This window comes from Ursus maritimus, unplaced genomic scaffold (assembly GCF_017311325.1).
Source record: "Ursus maritimus isolate PB19 unplaced genomic scaffold, ASM1731132v1 scaffold_15, whole genome shotgun sequence".
NCBI classification, from domain to species: domain Eukaryota; kingdom Metazoa; phylum Chordata; class Mammalia; order Carnivora; family Ursidae; genus Ursus; species Ursus maritimus.
This window is the reverse complement of record NW_024423897.1, coordinates 3,383,055-3,399,532: the sequence shown is the minus strand read 5'-3', so window position 1 is coordinate 3,399,532 and position 16,478 is coordinate 3,383,055. Positions and strand designations below refer to the sequence as shown.

At 49.5% G+C, this 16,478-nt stretch overlaps 1 protein-coding gene across 1 annotated transcript; it reads right to left on the bottom strand.

Moving 5' to 3' along the window:
* Window positions 1–12,336: 12,336 nt before the first annotated feature.
* NKX2-5 (NK2 homeobox 5) lies at window positions 12,337–16,198 on the bottom strand. The gene is made up of 2 exons (XM_040630197.1): window positions 14,524–16,198; window positions 12,337–13,012 (listed from the first exon to the last, which is right to left on the bottom strand). The coding sequence occupies exons 1-2, from the start codon at window positions 14,852–14,854 to the stop codon at window positions 12,372–12,374; spliced, it is 972 nt and encodes a 323-aa protein (XP_040486131.1). The 5' UTR covers window positions 14,855–16,198; the 3' UTR covers window positions 12,337–12,371.
* Window positions 16,199–16,478: the final 280 nt, after the last annotated feature.

Here is a 16,478-nt window from a genome sequence, read left to right as displayed (position 1 = left end):
GTTACAGTTCAGTGGCATCAAGTACATTGACGTTGTTGTGCGACCATCACTATTATCCATCTCCAGAACTTTTTCATCTTCCCAAACTAAAACTCTGTATCCATTAAACACTAACTCCTCGTTCCTCCTCCCCCAGCCCCTGGCAGCCCACACATTACTTCCGGCCTCTATAAATCTGACTACTCTAGGTACTCATATGAATGGAACCATACGATATCTTTCCTTTTGTGTTCAGCTTATTTGACTTAGCATAATGTCTTCCAGGTTCATTCATGTTTTCGCACGTGTCAATACTCCCTTCCTTTTTAAGGCTCAATAATATTTCATTGTATGTGTAGATCAGATTTGGTTCATTCATTCATCAGTGAATGCTGGGGTTGCTTCTCTTAGCTATTGTGAATAATGCTGTTACGAACACTGGCGTACAAATAGCTGTTTGAGTTGCTCCTTCTCCTTCTTTTGGGTGTCGATCCCGACGTCGAATTATGCATCGAATGGATATTCCACGTTTCAGTTTTTGAAGAATTGCCGTATTATTTCCCGCAGGCGCTGCGCCATCTTACGTTGCCATATTTCTCCACATCCGTACCAACACTTGTTATGTTCTGTTCTTTTCATAGTAGCCACACTCATGGGCGTGAAATCATTGTGATTTCTATTTGCGTTTCCCTGATGATTAATGATATTGACATCTTTTCATGTCCTTATTGGCCATTTGTATCTTCTTTGGAGGAATGTCTACTTGGGTCTTTGAGCATTTTTGAATTGAAATTCTACATCGTTTGTGGAATTTATTGTTTCATTTTGTAATTGAATAGCCTTACAGAGTTGCACAGTGCTGACCGACTGCCACTGGACGCTGCTTGGGACAAAGACCTCGACTGGGTGGCTATGGTTCTCCTGGTTTACACTTGCAAGAATTTCTCTAGAGTATGTACCTGGATGTAGAAATGCTGTTTAAATGAGGACTTTTTTTTTCAAGATTTTATGTTTAAGTAATTTCTACACCCAACGTGGGGCTTGAACCCTTAGATCAAGGATCACATGTTCCACCAACAAAGCCAGCCAGACATCCCAAATGAGGCCTACTTTTTAAAGTGGTTAGTTCATTAGTCATTATTTTTATTTTCTGGGGACTTATGGCTTCTTCTTTTTTTTTTTTAAGATATTATTTATTTGTTAAACAGAGAGAGAGACAGCAAGAGAGGGAACACAAGCGGGGGCAGAGGGAGAGGGAGAAGTAGGCTTCCTGCTGAGTAGGGAGCCCGATGCGGGGCTTGATCCCAGGACCCTGGGATCATGACCTGAGCCAAAGGCAGACGCTTAAAGACTGAGCCTCCCAGGCACCCCGAGGACTTATGGCTTCTTATGAAAGTGATTTGGATAATGAATACTTAATGAAAGGACTCTGATACAGTGTTGTGGGGTATTTCTGTTTGTTCGAACTGGTCTTCTGAAACACGGATACCTCTCCCTTCCTCTTAAAGACTTTTTTTTTTTCTTTTTTAGGAGGAGGAGATTTATTGAGCCCCTTCTTTTATACCAAGAACTTTCCTTATACCAAGTTACCTCTTTAATCCTTATGAACCTCCAGCAAGTTCTTTTTTTCTCTTTTTTTTAATTAAATTTTATTTTTTTTCCATTTTAAAAATTTTAAATTCAGTTGATTAACATATAATGTGTTATTGGTTTCAGAGGTAGAGGTCAGTGATTCATCAGTCTTATATGATACCCAGTGCTCATCACATCTCCTGCCCTCCCCAATGTCCATCACCCAGTTACCCCTTCCCCCCACTCCCCTCCCCTCCAGCAACCCTCAGTTTGTTTTCTATGATGAAGAGTCTCTTATGGTTTGTCTTCCTCTCTCATTTTGTCTTGTTTTATTTTTTCTTCTCTACCCCTATTATCCTCTATTTTATTTCTTAAAATCCACATACGAGTGAGATCATATGATAATTGTCTTTTTCTGATTGAATTATTTAGCTTAGCATAATGCCCTCTAATTCCATCCATGTCATTGCAAATGGCAAGATTTCTTTGTTTTTGATGGCTGAGTAGTATTCCATTGTATATATGGACCACATCTTCTTTATCCATTCATCTGTTTATAGTCATTGTTGCTATAAACATTGGGGTGCAGGTGCCTCTAAGACTTTCTTTTAGACACGCCCAAGGCTGGGCATCTCCTGACTCCAGGAGAATTAAGGATGAAGTTCTTGGAAGTAGGACTCACACCCCCAGATATTCTTCAAGTTTCAGCACAGACCACGAGCCGTGTTGCCGGAACACTGGGATCAGCCCTATTTCCGGGGCCTCATCCTGGAAATGGATCTGAATCCTAATCCCTAGGGCGGAGGAGGGGCTGGGCGTCTCAGCATGAAGGTCACGTTTAGGAAACTGAGAATGAATGTAAAAGCCCTGAGTGCTCAATATGTAGCCCCGTTATGTGAGGAACTATTCCAGATACTGAGAATTCCAAACCCCCTACCCTCATGGAACTTCTGCTGTGAACGATGGAGACCATGAGTCATTTCTGGGAAGGATAATGCCGCGGTTTCTCTCTGTCTGGCTTTGATCTCTAGCTCATAGTTTCCAGGCCTCTTGGCGAAAGGGCCTCCACATACTGCTGTCTCTCTCCCTACTTACATGTTCAAACTTTGATTTTCTGATGCTCATTGTAGTAGACTTAGGATATAGAGAAATCAGAGTTTGTATCTTACATCGTATATAAATTTGAATCATATGCTTTTGAGGTAGAACAATACCCAAAAGAATCACTTCCCTTTAAGTGCAAGACTTGATACATGAATTGTACTTTCCATTGAATCCTATTGCAAGCCAGGCTTGAATTATTTGAAGTCCTAAGAAAGCCTTCCTGGTATAAAATTTGAGATGACCCCTGGCCAGGCACATATTGGTGTATTCTCTTCCCTTCCCACTTCCCTCCATTGCCCACCCCGGTTTGTTGTGATGGAGGGGGTAAGGTGGTAGCCTGTAAGCTGAGTGACTTGCTTGGCTCACTTCACCTCCGTCTCCTCAGTTGAAGTAGTACCTGGATCCATTTCACAGAACTGTCTGGAGGCCTGAATGGGCATAAGACTCTCACGGGCTCAGTGCACAGCAGACTAAATAACATCTGACAGCTGGAAAACAATGATCAATAGATAATATGAAATAATATATACCATAGTATATAATATAAAATAATAAGTATATACTATTTTTTTACATACTTGAGATGGTCCTGGAAGCACAGTTTTCATCTTGCTTTCTTTCACTTGGAAATATATCTTGGACAGAGCCCCCTTTTTCTAAGGCTAAGTCCTGAAATACAGGACACCATGATTGATTTTGGCGGTGCACTGTAAAATTGTCAAATATAGTATTTTATATACATAGACAAAATAATATTATAATTTGCAAAATTCAGTTGACCATTTAAGATTTATGCACTTCACTGTAAGTCATATCTCAATTGAAAAGTTAAATAATAAAATAAAAATAAAGAGCATATATATGTATAAAGAATAATCAAATGAACTCATTGAGTACCCATCACCCAGACCAAGTACTTCACAAGACCCCACTGAAAGCTCCCTCCTTTTGCATTCCTCATTCTCTCCCCAGAGGCAACCACTATCTCAATTTTGAGTTAATCATTCACTTGCTTTTCTTTTTTTTTGAAGAGTTACTTATTTGAAAGAGAGAGAGACAGCATGCACATATGCATGCAAGTGTGGGGGGAGGGGCAGAGGGAGAGAATCTTCAAGCAGACTCCCTGCTGAGGGCAGACCCTGCTGGGGGGGGCTCTATCCCCCAACCCATGAGATCACAACCCATACTGGAGCCACGAGTTGGAGGCTCAACCAACTGAGCTTTGCACGTGCCCCACACTTACTTTTCTTTATAGTTCTGACATCTCGGTACACATCCTGACTAACACATCATTTGTTTTGCCCACTTTCACCATTATGTAAATGGAATCGCATTGTCTATATTCTTCAGCCACTTGCTTCTTTTGCTCACCTTTGAGCATTGATTCATCTTTGAGATTGATTCATGTTGACAAGTGTGGTACCTTCATTTTCACTGTTGTATAATATTCCACTGTGTCAATCTCCTACATCTTGTTTATCCATCCAACTATTGATAAGCATTTGGGTTGTTTCTAGTCCATACTATTACACACAAGGCTATTTTGAACTTAATTACATAATTACATATGTCTCCAGGTACACATACATAAGAATATCCCTGGGATATGTGCCTAGAAATAGAATTACTGGTTCTAGGGTGGGCTCGTATTCAACTTTACTAAGTTGTGCCAAACTGTCTTCTAAAGTCTTTCTGCTTGGTCGCACCTCTTCCAGGGGAATAATTCCCTTGATGCTTACTCTCCCAATTTCTGGTACTCATGGCTAATTTTTGCCAGTCTGGTGGATGAGTTATAGTACGTCATCATGACTTTTTGTTTGTCCCTGGGAGTGCAGTTTTAAATAGAGCAGCCAGTGTCAGCCTCATGATAAGGACATTTGAGTAAAGACTTAAAATAGATGAGGCAGGACAGCTGGGTGGCTCAGTCGGTTAAGCATCTGCTGTCAGCTCAGGTCATGATCCCAGGGTCCTGGGATCAAGTCCCGAGGTGGGCTTCTTGCTCAGCGGGGAGCCTGCTTCTCCCTCTGCCTGCCACTCCCCTGGCTTGTCTCGCTCTCTCTGACAAATACATAAATAAATAAAATCTTTTAAAAAGCAAAAACAAAACAAAAACCCCCAAAAAACAGATGAGGCATTAGCCACGAAAATAATCTGAGAGAATGTCGTTCCAAGCCAAGAGAATAGCCAGTGTAAGGGCCCTGAGGCAGAAGTGTATAACAGGTTTGTGTGACAAACAACAAGGAAGCCAGAGAGGCCTGGAGTACAGCGTTGAGGAAGAATTTTAGGATTTCATTATATATTCTGCATACTCATGTTTTGTTGGCTACATGCTTGTAAATATCTAATGTAGAAAATCTTTTCCTTTAAGCTTATGCTTTTTGGAGTCATATTTAAGTAACCTTTTCCTAGCATAAGATCATAAAATATTTTCTTACATCGTCTTCTAAATGTTACATAGGTTTGCTTTTCACATTAACCCTGATTTAATTTTTGTGAATGGTGTGAGGTAGGGGTCTAATTTCATTTGTTTTTTGTCTCATGAAGCAGTATTTTATAGGAAAGTCCACCCTTTCCTTACTGATCTTCAAAAATAACTGTGTTGTGGATCTTATATGTACAGATCTGATTTTAGGGGCCCTGTTCTGTTCCATTAGTTTATTTGTCTGCCCTTGTGCCAATACCACACTGGGTTAACTACCATAGCTTTAAAAGCCCTGTTATAGGAAAAGATCCTCCCCACCTTATTTTCCTTACTGAAGAATATCTTGGCTTTTCTTTACAGTTCCATGTGAGTTTTCTCATCAGCTTGTCAAGCTACACTATACACATTTGCACTACTAGCATTTTGATTGGGATTGCATTGAATCTATATAATACTTAGGGACTTTTTAAACCATCATTTCTTTCTTTCTTTTTTTTTTTTTTTAGGATTTTATTTATTTATTTTTCAGAGAGAGAGAGTGCAAAAGCAGGGGGAAGGAGCAGTAGGCAGAGACTGCATCCCAGGACCCTGGGATCATGACCTGAGCCAAAGGCAGACACTTAACTGACTGAGCCACCCAGGCGCCCCTAAACCATCATTTCTTTATTTACATGTTTTAAACTTCAAATCTTTCCAGGTGGCTCTTGAGGTGCTTAGCTAGGTGGCTAGGAAATCTGAATCATGGAAATAAGTCAAATAACGACCAGCGCGGACAAACATGGTGAAAACTGAGCCTCATATTTGCCTGGAGTTGGAGAAAAGGGGAAACTCTTCTTTTTCATTTGTAAGGAAAGAGCTAACCTAAGGTCATGACAAGGTATGTTTCCTATTGTTGCAACTACACGAGGATTTATGACGGGCCACAGAAGAACAATAATGGATGATTACTGTTGCATTCATTGAAAATGAGAACTCCTTTCTATCTAGCAGCTTTTATAAAAGACCTCCACTAAAAAGCTGAGGACAGAGGAAACCAGTTTGGGGTGGGGTGGAGCTAATGCGAGTCAACGCTGCACTTGAGATTTCTGTAAACTGGAGTTTGGGTGCAGTGGGGATAGTTGAGGGTGTACCGGAAAGAAGAGGGCTTGGTGTTAGAACTCAGCTTGGCTACTTCCTAGCTATTGGGACAACTCACAAAATCTTTGAAAGCCTCACTTTCTTCATCTGTAAAATGGAGCCCATGAGGATCAATTAATTGTGAGGCTTGGATGGCTTCACACAGACGGGGCTGTCGGAAAGGCTGGCACACTTTAAACCCCTATTGAGGCTGATTTCCCCTAACTCCACTAACTGTGGGACCTCAAGGTGGAGCTTAGAGTACGGACAGACAGATGGACTGTTTCTGAATAGTCCCCCCAAATTTCTCTTCTCTCCTATTGCGGTACTGGCAGGCACTGGGTGGTGTAACCCACAGGGATGGCTTTGTGGTCTGTGCCACACTCTGTGTCCCAGAGACCTCTCCCCATCTCTCCCCTCTCGGTTTTACCTCTTTCTGCCCTCTCCCCTGCTCCCAGGGTCCCCAAGACTGCCTGGCTTGTGCTGTAGCCACTATATCACTGCAAACATGCAGAGACCCTGAGATGGAAAAGCAGGGCCCAGAGAGAGGAAATCTGACTCCAGTTTCTCCCAGGCGCTCAAGAGCCAGAGCCTGAAGGGTCTGGGGCCTCTGTGAGTTGCGGTTGTGCTGCAACTTGCCAGATGACGAGAATCACCTGGTTATAAATGCGGTTTTTTAGGGCCCCGTCCCTGGGAGTCCAATTCAAGGGAGACGGGGCAAGCAGGGATTTGGGTTGGTCCTAGCCTCCAGCAGTTTGTGTCTTTAGGCAAGTTGGAGAGCTGCTGAGAATGGTTCAAAGCCAGAGCTCTGCAGGCATCATCTGATTCAAGCACAGGCTCCCCCGGTCCACACTGGCAGAGTGGCCTTAGATAGGCAATGTCCTTAACTTCTTTGGGTTTCAATTTCCTCCTTAGGAAACAACAGAATGAGATTTGCAGGTTTAGCACTTAGCCCTGGGCCTGGCACAAAGCAAGCAAGAACAGATGTTAGGCAGTAATCTGTGTTGTTATCCCGTGCAGCTGTGGGTTGGAGCAGGGTAGCGAGCCCGTGGTGCCTCTGGGTGACCAGCCTGTGAGGGGTGCTCATTTTCCACCCTGTTCTGCAGTAAGGTCTCCTGAGATGCAGCACAGTGGCGTGAGGGGGTCCAGATTGGCCCCCTGAAATCCCAGCTGCTATGCCTGCCCCACTGTGAGATCTTGGGTGGGTCACATCTCTCTGTGCCCGTTTCCTCTTCTGCCCAAAGTGAAGAATAATTGTGCCTATCTCATAGGCTTGTTATGCCTGGCACATAAAAGCCTTCTAGCTGATATTACTACTGTACTATTTAATCAATTGGCAAACACTTCTTGGTGCCTACTCTTTGAACTGGGGCTGGAATGGTGCTGAGCACTCAGGCTTCAGAGCCAGCCTACTCTGAAGTTTTTAACCCAGCTCTGGCACTGATCAGCTGTGTGATCTTGGGGGAGTTATTCCTCTTTTTTTTTTTAATGTTTTTATTTTTAAGAGTTTTATTTATTTATTTGAGAGAGAGTGAGAACGAGAGAGATCACAGAGAGAGAGGGAGAAGCAGACCCGCCACTGAGCAGGGAGCCTGGTGTGGGTCTCAGTCCCAGGACCCTGGGATCATGACCTGAGCTGAAGGCAGAAGCTTAACCAAATGAGCCACCCAGGCACTCCTACTCTTCTTTTTTGAACCCAAGATTGATTCTTCATCCATTTCCTCAGTAGGACTCAGAGATGTGAAAGAGGATTAGATGGGTTCACTTTGTAAAGAGCTCAGGACAGTGCATGACGTGCGGTAAGCTCCAGCAGTGATAACTAAATGAAATCCAAGCCGTAGACCCCCTTTCAAGGAGCCCAGTATAAGGAGCAAGTAGGCAAGACCTGGGGACTGCGACTCCCACACAGGGGCGTGGGCCCTCGAGGCTAGGCGCTTGGCTCAGGAAGGGCGGGCTTTCCAAGGAGCAGGGCAGAGTTTCTGGCTGGTGTCAAGTTCTCTGGTCGGCTGAGAGCCCTAAGGGTTCTGTGTGTTCTTTTATTTATTTTTATTTATTTATTTATTTTTTAAAAAGATTTTATTTATTCGACAGGATAGAGACAGCCAGCGAGAGAGGAAACACAAGCAGGGGGAGTGGGAGAGGAAGAAGCAGGCTCCCAGCGGAGGAGCCTGACGTGGGGCTCGATCCCAGAACGCCGGGATCACGCCCTGAGCCGAAGGCAGACGCTTAACCACTGTGCCACCCAGGCGCCCTATTTTTATTTATTTTTTATTATGTTAGTCACCATACAGTACTTCATTAGTTTTTGACGTGGTCTTTTAAAAACAGGGATTGAGGGATGCCTGGGTGGCTCAGTCAGTTAAGGGACTGCCTTTGGCTCAGGTCGTGATCCCGGGTTCTGGGATCATGTACGTATTGAGCTCCCCGCTTAGCCGGGAGCCTGCTTCTCCCTCTGCTTGCTGCTCCCCATGCCTGTACTCTGGAGCTCTCTCTCTGGCAAATAAATAAATAAATAAATAAATAAATAAATATCTTTAAAAAAAATAAACACAGGTATTGAGATACACAACATGGCTTTGATTTAAAGGGTATCTATACAAAATAAGAAGATGGGAGCTATTCTGATTTGGCAAAACTTTATCTGCTGCAGGGGAGAGGACATCCGGGCCAGAACAGGGCCTGACCGGGAGGGATGAAGTGTCCTGGCCTCTCTTTCTCGGGAGGGCGAATAGGGGAGGGGGGACACGCACCCGGGTCGGGTCCCTCCATCGCCAGCCTGCGCTGGGTGGCGCCGCGCTGCGGGAACCACCGCACCCACCCCAGCCCGGGGAAGCTAGCTTTTTTTCTATTTAATATCATTGTGTATCTCTCATTGTTTTTTTTTAACTGCGGCGTCCTTTTTGCTTTTTAAAAATTAAATATAACTAGTACCCTATGTGTTCCCCCTGGCGTTTCGGGAATGCGGGGCCAGCCTGAGCCACCCCAATCTCTGCGCGCTTGGATACATCGCAAGTGACCGGCACTTATCTATTTTTTACTTTTCTGTGCTGTTTGAATTTTCTCACTGCGCGCGTCGTTTATGTAATAATTGAAAAAACAAACACTACCGATTTAACTTGGGAAGGGATCGCTGTGTAAACGCGGGCGTTGTTAGTTTAGGATACTTCTGACCCTGCGGTCCCCCGCCCCCTGGCTCCCAGATCTGACACCCTGGCGAGAGCAGTCTGTGCCTGCGGGCTGGCCTACAATCTCCCAAAGCTCCACGCACTCGTTTGCCCCGTAATGAGCCTGAATATGAAGCCTGACACCTTCACGCTACTGGTGAGAGTGGGGCAGGCCCTGTGCCTTGGCCAGAAGCAGGGTCCCGCTGCGTCTTTCAGGAAGAGAGCGACCCAACGTGGCAGGCTCTCGTTTCTTCAACACGCCACCCCCTCTGCCCTTCGGTAAATCCTGATGGGTTTCCCAGCTCCACACTAGGGGAATGTATGACCTTGACCTTGGGCCCTCAGTTTCATGGTCTGCAAATTGAGATGGATTAGAGAACTCCTATAAAGGATTTAGCCTGGAGTCCCAGCGGTTGGTGAGCCCGAGGCCAACTAGCCATTGTTATCTGTTTGTGAGAGACATTGGGGTCACTCAGCTGGTCCCTGAAGGGACATGATAGAGAGAGAGTCATCTCAGAAAAATCCTGGCGGGGATTCACCAGGCTGGCTCAGTCGCTTGAGCATGCAGCTCTTGATCTCAGGTGGTGAGTGCAAACCCCACCTTGGGAGTAGAGAGTTTACTTAAAATAAATAAGTAATTAAAAAAAAAAGAAAAAGAAAAATCCTCACGATATAATGTTAAGTGAAAGAAATATTTTCTCTAATGTTACTGTAGACTTGTGTAAGATGAAAAAGGCCAACAGATGTGCAGGACTCCAGGGGGTTGTGGGCTAATATATTGACCTGATTAACAGCGAGAACGTGGGTGAGTTCCAGACAGAAGGATTTCCCTAGGTGTGTGAGTTAGGCCACCTGCAGGCCAGGGACGCATGGTAGGAGAGCGCAGTCTGGTTTCAGAGCTGGTCTGATGGCCTGGTGGATCCTCAGTGTGCCCCTCTGTGAGATGGGACCAAGGCACCCATCACCGAGAGGGATAGAGAGCACTGAGAGCGCTGGAGGTAAAGGCTCGCTCGAAGCGGGGTGATAGGCCCAGAACGTGCAATGCTGGGCCTGAACTGAACACATTTTCCTCCCTGGGGACGCTTGCCAGCTGAGCTTGGACTTTACAGCAGAGGGAATAAATCTTGGGGCCCAGAGTCAAGCCCTGGCTCAGCCCTTTCCCCTCCTTCGTGGAGCTGAGTGCATAACCCCGAGATGGTCGATTGTGTGCTCGTGGTGGTGTCCAGCTCATCACCTTGCTCGGCTCTGGCAGGCGGTGGAAACTCCTGGCATCTTCCCCTCTTCCACCAGTGGGTGTGGTGAGCCTGGGGCAGCACTTACCTGAAGAGGCAACAAGACAGGCACTGGAAGAGCTGCACGGCCCCGGCATGGCAGGAGGAAGGCTCCTGGTTGCACCAAGCCTAACTCTTCCCGGCTTTAGGCAAGAGGCACTTTAAGTCACATTTGGTCTCTGAACGCCACAAGCAATGTTTTGGCTGTGACCAGGAGCTCTAGGCCAAATGGCTTAAGTCCTGAGAGGCCAGCCTAGTGCTTCCTGGGGAAAATCTCAGAAAAACCCGTATTCCACAGGAACTCAAAGCTCCGACTCCCTCCCACTTTCATCCCTTTCAAAGAAGTGCAGTTAATTCCTCCTGGCCCTGGAGGCTGGGGATAGAGGAGTCTGAGGTCGGGTCTGAGACCCAGTGGACTGGTGGGACCTGGGCTCGGGGCAAGGTATTCTGGTTATCCTCATTTTACAAACAGCGTGTTCAGCGCGCAAGTCTCACAGCAAGCAGGTTTTTAGCTTATTTCCTCGAGCCTATTTTCTCATTTGTAAAACCTGAACAGTAGCATTTGTTGATCAAGACGATGGCAAAATTCATTAAATGCAGAGAGGAGAGGACAGCCATCACGTTTGGGTGGGAGGTTCCCTGCCCATGTGAATTCTTGTGGCCGAGCCACAGCTGGAGGGGCAGTTGACAAGACACCTCTCCGTGGAGCCCACCAGCTGGTGAGGCTGGGGCCACAGGACCCCAGGCCTTCTTCCTGGTTGGACAAGGGAATTCAGGGAAGCTTAACAGGAGTTTGGGTTCTAGGTTTTCCCGTCTGTAAAATGGAGTAAGATGTTCTTTGAAGCAGGATGAATTATGGTGTGCTCCCGTTGCAGAGGGCCCAGGTCCCTTTGCTCTCCATGTAATGCCCAGCACCTCAACTGTGCCTGACATGCAGTAGGGTTCGAGGAAGTAAGAGTGGGGAGCTCTGGGCAAGTGCCCTCTGTCTGTGAAGTGAGACCTGGAACGGAACCTCTCTTCTACCACTACTGGCTGTTTGCTCAGGGGCAGGTCATCAAGCCCCTGCAGGCCTCCGTTTGCTAAACTTTAAAATAGGACCTCTTTGGGGGGAAGTTATTGAAGATTACGTGAGACAATGCCAGGAAGTATCTAACAAAGGACCCGGGACGAGTTTATTACTATTATTACCGATTTGCTCAGTGAATGCCTGTACCTGCGGCTCAGCCGGCAGCCCGGCTCTGCTTTCTCAAATGCAGTTCTGAAGCGCCGCAAGCTGAAAGAAGGACACAGGCGGGATCAGCGCACTCTCTTTAATGAGAAGGGGATCCCCATTTCTTACAGCAACAGGTAAAAACATAAATACGGGTGGGTGGGCAGCGGCAAGGCAGCAAGGGCCCGGGCGCCGGGCCCAGGCTCGAAGAAAGGTGCACCCGGGCTCCTGGGCCCAACTGGCCCATGTTTAGCCGGTTGGGGGTGCCCGTGAGCGTTTGGAGGGCACTCTGGGGGCGACGGCTAAGGCACCAGGCTGCGGGATCAATCGCCGCAAGCTCTGTAAACGCGGCCACAAACTCTCCCGCGCTTGGGGACAAAGGCGCCTGGGACGGAAAGAGCTCCGAGGCCCCTGCGGGAGTGAATGTGAGATCCAAGGGACGTGGAGACACGTCAGGGGCCCTCCCTCCCCCGAGGCTCAGTGTCCCTCTCTAGAGCTGGGATCGGTGGCGGCGCCCCAGGTAGGGCCCTTCCCTACCAGGCTCGGATACCGTGCAGCGTGGACACTCCCGAGTTGCCCTGCGGGATCCCGGAGCTCTGCACCGCGTTCAAGTCCCCGACGCCAAAGTTCACGAAGTTGTTGTTGGTGGCGGCCGTAGCCGACTGCGCCGGGGGCGGACCGGCCGGGTAAGCAGCGGCGCAGCTGTAGCCAGGGTTGCAGGCCGCGCTGCCGTAACCCGGGTAGGCGGGGTAGGCGTTGTAGCCGTAGGCATTGAGGCCCACACCGTACGCTGGCGCGTAGGGCGCCGAGTCCCCTAGGCAGGGCTTGCCGTCGCGCACTAGCACTGGCACCGCGATCCTGCGGGCCGGCGGCGGCGGCGGCGGGGGCAGCCCCACCAGCTCCAGAGTCTGGTCCTGCCGCTGCCGCTTGCACTTGTAGCGCCGGTTCTGGAACCAGATCTTAACCTGCGTGGACGTGAGCTTCAGCACGCTGGCCAGCTGGTCACGCTCAGGCGCCGACAGGTACCGCTGCTGCTTGAAGCGCCTCTCCAGCTCGTAGACCTGCGCCTGCGAGAAGAGCACGCGCGGCTTCCTCCGCCGTCGCGCCCGGGGTCGCTCCGCGCCGTCGGCCTCCGGCTTCTCCAGCTCCACCGCCTTCTGCAGTGAGCACAGCTCTGCGGGGAAACAGAGGGGCAGAGGGACGCTCGGTCAGGTCAGAGCCGCCCGATCCGCGGAGCGCCTGGCGGGTAATTAGCCCTAGTGGGTGTCATCCCGTGCTGCCTGGAGCGCCCAGCTGGGCGCCGCGGACAGCTCTGTTTCCAACCTGCAGTCAATTAGCATTTGTTGAATGCTTACTATACGCCAAGCATGGCTCTAGGCACTGTAGAACCTAACACAAGGGAGGTCCGTGCCCTCGGGGAGTTCAGATTCTGGTGTGGGAGATGGGCAGTGATTTAAGATTTCAGGCTGCAAAGAAAATAAAACCGGATGATGCCCGGGGGTGAATTAAATTAGGGCTACAGTGGTTTGAGAATTTAAATGAAGGGAGACCAAGGCCTCTCTCCAGGATCAGTCACACTGTCTCAAAATTATGGAACCCTGAAGAAACACAAGGTGTTGGTTTGCTGATTTAAGACTCCCGCGCAGCCGCCACGGGGTTTGTTCAGCGCCCAAGAAGCCGCGGGTGGGCAGGCAGCCTCGGATCCTGCCCTGCCCGCCTACTCGAGTTGGATTCGAATTGGTAGCGGTCAATTGAATTGACCCGCCGGCAGCTGTCCCCAGGCCTTCCCTCTGCTCCTAGACAAACATTTCTAGGCTAGAAAGATCTCTTCTGGGTTCACGGCGGCCCTTCGCCCAGCGCACCCTGCCACCTCGGATTCGCGCGGACCCTGTGTTGGGACAGGGTCTTCCCAACGTGCCCATTCTGCGGCCCCGCACGCCTCTCCTCTCTCCCCAACCCGGGGCTGGCTTGTGCGACGATCCCATCACCTTCTGCGGTCCTCTCCTCCATTGCCTCTAGACTTGAGTCGCGCAGCATTTTCTATTTTCCAGAAGAGAACCCCTCGACCCTGGTAGCGTCTAATCAGCTGCTAATCAGTTCCCAAGAGTCCGAAGTATCTCGTTTTTAAATCAAGGCCTTTGTGCCCACAGATTCCACTGTCCTGGCACAAAGGAGGAAAAGCCCCAGAAACCCGGGTTACGGGTAGGATAGAGAAGGTCCTGGACCCTTCTCCAGTTGTGAGCAAAAGTTTGTCTGGCGTGTGGCATTTTAACTTCTGTTTAGCTGCTTTCGGCAGATCCTGAAAAAGACCCTTAAATCCAAAAGGGATTTTTTAAAAACCCCAAAACCCTGATATAGAGAATATCTCGTTATCTGTTATACTACAAACCGATCGCTAACTTCGTTGAGCAAGGCTGCTGCCTCCTGGGGCTTTGTTAGGCCAAATAAAAAATTGTATTTCTCTTGTTTCTGATCGTCTCAATCCAGCATTTCTTCTAAACCTCCGATTGGACGCGGGGCTCAGGGGCCCTGACTACGACCTCGCTTCTCACACTCGGAGCCCCCTGTGTTCGGCCCTCCGCCCAGGCACTCGCGTCTCCTCCACCCAGGCCAGAATTTCTCGGCGGCGGTTGGGGACACAAAAGCGACCCCAGGAGGGAGAAGGGGCTTGTGTTTCCTCCTCACCTTTCTTATCAGCTCGAGGGTCCTTGGCGGGGTCGGGGTCGCCATAGGCACGCGGATAGAAGGCGGGGGCGCCTGGGAAGGCAGGAGCACACTTGGCGGGCGAGGGCGCGGGGCCCAGCTCGGCGCGTAGCTCCGGCAGGGCGGGCGCGGCGGCCTCCGGCCCCGCGTAGGCCTCTGGCTTGAAGGCGGCCAGCATGCAGGAGGCGGGCGCCAGCGTGGCCTCCAGGCGCGCCGAGAGCTCCCCGGCAGCCAGGCTGCGCTGCTGCTGCTCCAGGTTCAGGATGTCTTTGACCGAGAACGGCGTGGGCGTGAGCGCAGGGCTGGGGAACATGGTGGCAGCGCGCGTCTCACAGCGCCAGGTGGGCGGCAGAGAGCAGCGCTGCCCACGGCCTTTGGCAGCCTCCCTGCATGGTGCCCGCCGCCCGCCCGCGCACCCGCCTTCCAGCTCGGGTTGTGGCCAGGCGGCAGGTAGTGCGGAGCACAAGGGGCAGCAGAGGCGGGACCAGGCCAGAGGAGGGGGACTCAGCCTGCCATTGGGCCAGGGGCCCCGATGACAGGAGCGATGAGCAGTTTCGTGTCACCTAATATAGTCATAGGGCTCAAAAAAAAAAAAAAAAAAAAATCCTGTTCAGCTTTTTAAAGGGGCCGCGAGGCATTTGGAAGGCTCTCCCATTGCTCCTGCAGCCTGACATTTCTCCATAGTACTAGCCTGAAAACCCCATCGAAGAGCATACCCGGGAAAGGACCTGATTCTTCTCCAAATCTGGCCTCTGGGTGGATCTGGGATTTGAAGAAATTTTCCTCAGCACCTAAAGCAGAATGGGAGAGTGAAGGATTGGTGTGGGATCTGGAGGAGGGGAGTCACTTCCAGGAATCTTAAAGGCTTTTTTATGCAAGGAAGAGTTTGTATAAGAAGAGAAGCATGGGGGAGAAGGTTTGCTTTGGGGTGATGACAGGAGGGGGAGATTCTGGACAATTTTGGGGTCCTGTTTGGCTTGACTTACAGGGCCAGTCCTGCCCCGGTAGTCCCCCTTTCCCCAGCAGCCCAGGCCCTGGGGGCAAGGTGGGTGGTTATGGGGTGGTGGGTGGCCACCTTCTATAATAGTAGTGCAAGTTATACACACACACACACACACTCCAGGGGGCGTCAGTCACTATCAATCTCCTCTTAAAGAAATGACCCTCCCCTTAATAATGAAACAAATCCAGAATCCCACCCAGTAAGCTCAGCTTCCTAGAAGAGATCTGTCTTCTAGGGCATCCTGGCTTCCAGCCGCTTAGTTGATCCTTTTTTGGGACCCACCATTCCTGCCTCTCACTTGCCCCTGCCCCTTTGCCTAGTAGCAAGGCTTCCAGGCCTCTGTGGCCCCAGGCCCACTGGCGTGGCCCAGGTTTAGCTCTCAGGCAGGTGGGGCTCCCTGGAGCCCAGCCTGGCCCGATTTCTCAGAGGTCTCTGGGCTGGGTCCTAGTTGGGAACCTGGTGGCAGCTGATCCAGGTGCTCCGGGGAAGGGCAAGGCCAACCGGGTGTTAATTTTTAGCCCTGGGGTCAGTAAGGTAGGGAATCTCCTGTCAGACAAATGGAGCTGCGGGGCAGATCCTGTGCTGATCCCCCTCACCCCTCTGGATCCCTTGGGAGATCTGATGACAGCTTGGGCCATCCCCTCTCCCCCAGAACACTGCAGAGAGGCAGTTTATTTTGTGTAGTTTCAGGATCCAGGAAGGTAGAATGGCCCCCAGGTTAAGGTCGCCTCCTTACTCTATACCTGGGGTTGGCAAGGCTTGTCAGGGGAAAAGCTTCGATTTTCACAAGCCACGACCCAGGTTTGTGATGGGAAGGTGCAGGTGGGGCTCGGGTCCTTGCTAAGAATGGAGACTTGGACGGCTCGGTTCTTAGTGGAAGATGAGTTGGGGACTAGGGAAGAATTGCTTGGACTAGAAGAAAGGTGCGCGGGGA

Bases quoted from the DNA above. Each gene is read 5' to 3' on its own strand.
- NKX2-5 (XM_040630197.1), bottom strand. From the start codon at position 14,854: ATGTTCCCCAGCCCTGCGCTCACGCCCACGCCGTTCTCGGTCAAAGAC. The intron at 13,013-14,523 runs GTGAGGAGGAAA...GTTTCCCCGCAG, and splicing joins CCCTCGAGCTGATAAGAAAG to AGCTGTGCTCACTGCAGAAG.